This window comes from Microcaecilia unicolor, unplaced genomic scaffold (assembly GCF_901765095.1).
Source record: "Microcaecilia unicolor unplaced genomic scaffold, aMicUni1.1, whole genome shotgun sequence".
Classification (NCBI taxonomy): domain Eukaryota; kingdom Metazoa; phylum Chordata; class Amphibia; order Gymnophiona; family Siphonopidae; genus Microcaecilia; species Microcaecilia unicolor.
In genome coordinates, this window is record NW_021963085.1 from 131,356 (window position 1) to 137,355 (window position 6,000).

Consider the following 6,000-nt stretch of genomic DNA (forward strand, 5'->3'; position numbering starts at 1 on the left):
CATCTGCTGGCCAACTAGTAGAAAAACATTTCATGAAATAATACAGTTTTCAGGCTTAGAAACCCAGAGTTTCGTCACAGTTATGTTATCTTTTGGAAGGCTCATCAAGAGTGGATACCTATGATAGCAGAAGCAGTGTCGCTCGTTGCTTGCCTTGGTGGTAGGGAAATTAAAGGACTTATAATAGGAGATAAGGAACATAGACTCTCCTTGTTTGCCGATGATCTTTTGATATTGACTCAAGGTACAGAAAAAGCCCAAATGGCTTTACAGGAGCAAACGGCAGAATATGGAAGCTTGTTGGGATTCAGAGCTAACCTCACTAAGACAGAGATTTTGAATACATCCCTTCCAAAAGGGGAGGAGACAAATCTTAGGAAATGTTTGCCCTTTCAATGGGTTTAGTATCTCTGTATCAAACTTGGGGCAGACTGGGAGACACTCTGTAGTTGGTATCGAGATTTAGAGAGGTGGGATTAATTAATACTGTTCAAGAGAGGAAGGATGGGGGCAGTGAGAATGATGGTTCTCCTTAAATTTTTATATTTATTCCAAGTTCTTCTTGTTGAACTACCTCATAGAAAGATATTTTGCTTTATATAGGGAAGGAAGAGATCCAGAGTAGCCTGGGAGCCTGTATTCCAGTCTAAGGGAATGGGGGGATGGGTATACCCAATCTGGAAAACTACTACCAAGATGCACAACCTAAGGCAGTGTTAGAGTAGCAGATACCCCCAACCCAACCCAAACAATGGGTGCTAGCAGAACAAGAGGCTAGTATGTTTTAGTTGAAGATTCTCTACTGGGCAGCTAGCATGCTCAAACACATTCAAGAGGTCCAAAACCCCTTTACGAGGACCACTATGAACCTATGCCTCAAGACACATCCCCATTTATTGAAGAATAAGACATGGGACATACGGATAAGTTTATACCCGAGCTAGGCAATAGCTTGTTTCAAAGATGGGAAAGACATGGTCTTCTCTATTTTGGTCAATTTATAGGAGTTAACCAAATTCTACATTTTGGAACGTTATAAGTTCACTATCAACTAGCAGCTAGAGATGTTATTCCCTTATCTTCAAGATAAATGTTTCATTCAGGTAGAACAACAAATAGCAGGGGGTGGAGGCCTTAAGTCAGCTTTTGAAACTTTAGTGGGTGGACAAGTTGGTAGGGATTATATATCTTTTGTTTATGGGCTCCTCAACACCTTAGATAAATGGAAGGCTACCTACAGGGGGGCATGGGAGAGGAATGGGAAAATGTCTCAATGCGATCTCATAAATTGTCACATGCACCTCACATTATTGAGAATGGTCTTAAGGTACTGGTGAGATGGCATTACTCTCCATGTAGACTGCAAGCCATTATGAGGAAAGGGGATGGTATATGTTGGAGAGGGTATAGCCGGAGGGGAATATATACTCACATCTGGAGGGAATGTCCTAAGCTCCAGAAATTATGGAAGGAGGTATCTGCATATGGGCAACAGTTACTCGAGACTCATATAGCGTGTACTATGGAAAATGCCCTACTAAGTGGGAGAGTGGAAGGGATAACAGGAGCTATGGATAAATTAATGCTACTGGTTTTTACAGCAGCTCGACTGCTGATTGCCTCACATTGGCATACATGGACCATGCAAAAACAGGCTGTATATTATATGCAAACAATATAGATTGACTACCTTAAAATCTAATAAATGCAAATATCAAGAAATGTGGGGCAATTCCTCCAGTTGGAAGGACAATCTGAGTTTTGGGGAGGGGAGTGAAGGGAAGGGGAGAGATAAGGGATGCGGAGGGTCTACTTTTAGTTTTTATCATTATTGTGGGGTGGCAGTTTGTTATGTAACAAAATACTTGTTCTTAATTTTTTATGTTAAGAGATGCTGTCAGTTATTTTGCTAGAAAATTAATAAACAAAGTTAGAAATGGCAGTCGTAATTTCCCGTGGCAGCCTGCATGAGGTTGTGGCCGCCATTTTGGAATTGGGAATGGCATCATTATGATAAACTGCATTATATACTGTGATTTGTATTAACCTATCAGTAACATAAAATGTCCATGACTAAGTCAAACTGAACCTTGTTCATCAGTCATGTCCCTCCACAACAGTGCAGAAGACTCTCCACCTCCAGCAGCCCTTTCAACAGTACAGATTTCACAACCCCAAGACACTCTAGGATAAAGGGTTTTGCAGACCAGATCCCACCGCTGGGATACCCATCTCTATCCGTGCCTCCTCCATCTCCACAGACAGTTTAATCTGTCCAAAGTAGGGAAACAGACAGAGGGAGGAGAAGAGGAGATGACAACCTTTTATCTCACCAGCGCTGAATTCCTGAATGATTCCAACTGACTTTAGTAAAGATGTGCAGGAGGAATTCTATACGTACCTGTTATAGAAGTCAGGGTCTGCTCAGACATCTCTGATTCAGGATTTTCCATGAAGGGGATATCTTCCTCTTGCTTAATACTCAGGGAGAACACAGATGTTACAATTGGAAGGTCTGTGATGAGAAAACACATTCACAAGGATTTACGAGGTATCTGATAATACTAAATTAGGAAACTGATTTTAAGTGGCCAAATGTTTGATGTTATTGACCCATCTCCTGTGATATAAAAATGCAAAGCCCATTAAATCCAAAACATTTACTTACTGTTGAGGTCATTTGGATTTTCTTTTCATTCCCTCTCAAATTGTTGAGTGAAATATTTCTCATCTTCCTTTTTAATCTTGAATATAACATCAGGATTAAGAATTAAATAACCTGTTGATAAGAAGTAGGAAAATTACATTTAAATTGTAATTGTAGAATCCCTCGGGAGGTTCCCTCTGCTTCATGTTTTGATGGAGAAGTGCGTGATTTGTGCATGGAGGTCTGTGTACAGATATCTTGAGACGTGTGTATTTGACTGACAAAGCTTGGAGAGAAGAGGCAGCAGTGGTCCGACACTTGATTAAGATTATATCATAGAGGTTTTCTGGTATAGAGATTTCTCTTCGTTTCCCTCCTAGGTGGAGGCATTGCAGCTGCCAATCTTCTGGTTACCATTTGGAGAGGTCATACGTTGTACAGTATAGTTGACGTGTACAGCTGATATTTCATGACCTTATGTAGAAGTCTCAGAGGAAATCTCTCTCTGGTCTTCTGTGCCAAAATATTTTGTATAGGAATGGGAGAGAGACTCCTGCTGGTGCTGTGTGAAGCCTCTAGTTTAAGTTGTACATTTTATCTTACAACAGAGAGCAGCATCTTTTGCAGATCCTGTAGAAGTGGAGTCTTTCACAGGCTCCTATTGCATATGGGATGGTATCAGAAGCCAGGATCTAAATTTCAGGTGCTCATGGTATCTAGTTCCTGTGATTTTTATACCACTGATTCCATAATGTGCTTGTGTGGTAGATGATAGAGAAACATATTTACCTTGTGAGATGAGGATGTCATGAATCTCCTTGATGACCTTCTTGTACAGCTCCTTCTGCCATTCTCCCAGAAGGTCCCAGTCCACTTCCAAGAAATAAGCAGCAACATCCTTGAAAGTGACCAATGCCTAGAACAGCAAACAGGACACCCTATGTCAGAGTTTCATTATTTTTTAATTTCATTTTATTTCTTTATGTTTAAACAGCTTTTATTAGCATTTAGCATATTAATCACACAGTACATTTCTCTGGACTAAATCATCAACGAATTATGTTATATAAGCCAATACAATTCTGAACAGTAACTTCAAACTTTTAATTTCCACCCCCCCCCCTTTCCCCTCAGCTTCCCCCTCCTACCCCACCTCCCAATCCTTTGGTAATCATACATCCGAATAATCTATAGACTCAGTACCCATTTAGTACCTCCTATACCCCCTTACCCCCTCTGGGCTTGGGCTCTGATAGCCCAGGGGTACCTCCCTCCCCTTCCCTGCGTATCAACCTTAACTGCGGGGTGGTTTTGTAGGGAGTATCACTCCCCATATCAGGGTTACAGCAAATTAAGAAGCAGACTTCGTCCTTGCGGGCTTAGTTCCTGTATGTAATGATCCCAGATCCTTACAAAATTCTTTTTCCGTTTCGGAGATCCCTTTGCTTCCCTGGCTTCCCAAGTGGCCAACTCGTGCACTTGGTTTCTCCAATGCCAGTAAGCCGGCGGGTCTGATGAGATCCAATTTTGTAAAATATTTTTTCTAGCCACCAAACATACTTTGCGACACCATATTCTATCCCCCCCAGCCTGTTTTGGAATGCTGTTTGTGTATCTAGCACATAATGATCCCAGGTTCCATCCACGGGTTTCTTTACTATAAAAGACATAAATCTCTGGATCTCTCCCCAAAAAGCTTTTACTCTTGGACATCCCCAAAAGGCATGATATAGAGTGTGGGGTATGTTTTGTTTTTTGTTACATTTGTACCCCGCGCTTTCCCACTCATGGCAGGCTCAATGCGGCTTACATGGGGCAATGGAGGGTTAAGTGACTTGCCCAGAGTCACAAGGAGCTGCCTGTGCCTGAAGTGGGAATCCAACTCAGTTCCTCAGTTCCCCAGGACCACCCTAACCACTAGAAAAAATGTCACCCCCAAATGAAGAACCCTAGGCCATTTTGAATCTCGCCGAGACCGTCAGGGAGCATACAGGAGGACAGAGAGCAGCGCGCTGGGCAGGAATGAGGGGGCTCTTTCCTGCCCCGATGTCACTAGACCACCAGGGAACATCGCGTGACGTGAGTAGGGGAGGGCGATCCCGAAATCGGACCTCGCTACCTTCGGACTATAAGACGCACCCCCCATTTTCCTCCCAAATTTGGGGGAAAAAAAGTGCGTCTTATAGTCCGAAAAATACTGTAGTTTAAGTTATGTGGTGGGGTTCGCTTCTGCAAAATTTTATATATGTTTGATACTGTCACACCCGTCACCTCCATGGGTTGGAAAAATATCCGTACTTTACCCCCTAGTTTCCTCCGTAAGTCTGATTGGTGCAAGGCTAAGATGTAGTGTTTGGCTTGGGAATAAGCGAATCGGTCTCCCCATGCAGTCCCAATCTTTGCCTGTAATTCCTCAAACGGGATAATAGTCACTGCAGCTCCTAATAAATGCTCCACTCTTGTAATTCCTAGTTGTTCCCATCTGAGAAATACCGAATTACTTTGACCTGGTTCAAAATTCGGGTTCCCCCTAAATGATAAGAGCTCTGATGTTGTGGCACTCCCTCCCAACCTTTTAATCACCATCCTCCATGCCGCCTTCAGCGGTTGAAGCAAAGAACAACGTTTGAAGTGGGCCGGGAGCTGGCCTTGTTTTAGATGCAGCAAAGTGACCATCCAGCTTATAATCGAAAGACAAAAACGCCTATATTGCGACCTAAATTGGGAGATAGGCGTTTATCTCCCAAAAATGAATAACGCGGTATAATGGAAAGGCGATTTTGGACGTTTTCAACTGCACTCCATTGCGGAAGCATACAAAGTTGACGGAGGCGTGTCGGAGGCGTGGTGAAGGCGGGACTGGGCGTGGTTATCACCTGAACAGAGATGGGCGCCTTTCGCCGATAATGGAAAAAAAATATGCGTTTTTAGCGAGAATTTAGGGCACTTTTCCTGGACCCTGTTTTTTCACGAATAAGGCCCCAAAAAGTGCCCTAAATGACCAGATTATCCCCAGAGGGAATCGGGGATGACCTCCCATGACTCCCCCAGTGGTCACTAACCCCCTCCCACCACAAAAAATGATGTTTCACAACTTTTTATTTTCATCCTCAAATGTCATACTCACCTCCCTGGCAGCAGTATGCAGGTCCCTGGAGCAGTTGTTAGGGGGTGCAGTGGACTTCAGGCAGGTGGACCCAGGCCCACCCCCCCCCCCTTCCTGTTACAATTGTGCTGCTTAATGCTTATTAGTCGTCCAACCCCTCAAACCCACTATACCCACAAGTAGGTGCCCCCCTTCACCCCTTAGGGCTATAGTAATGGTGTAGACTTGTGGGCAGTGGGTTTTGAGG

At 43.4% G+C, this 6,000-nt stretch overlaps 1 protein-coding gene across 1 annotated transcript in view; it reads right to left on the reverse strand.

The window, feature by feature from the left end:
* Positions 1 to 2,689, reverse strand: part of LOC115458911 (zinc finger protein 709-like) — a 99,187-nt gene extending 96,498 nt beyond the window's left edge. The window contains exons 1-2 of the mRNA XM_030188757.1: positions 2,669 to 2,689; positions 2,402 to 2,515 (exon numbers count right to left, since the gene is read on the reverse strand). Coding sequence (XP_030044617.1) covers positions 2,402 to 2,453 — 52 coding nt within the window. The 5' untranslated portion in view covers positions 2,454 to 2,515; positions 2,669 to 2,689. The remainder of the gene's footprint in view (positions 1 to 2,401; positions 2,516 to 2,668) is intronic.
* Positions 2,690 to 6,000: the final 3,311 nt, after the last annotated feature.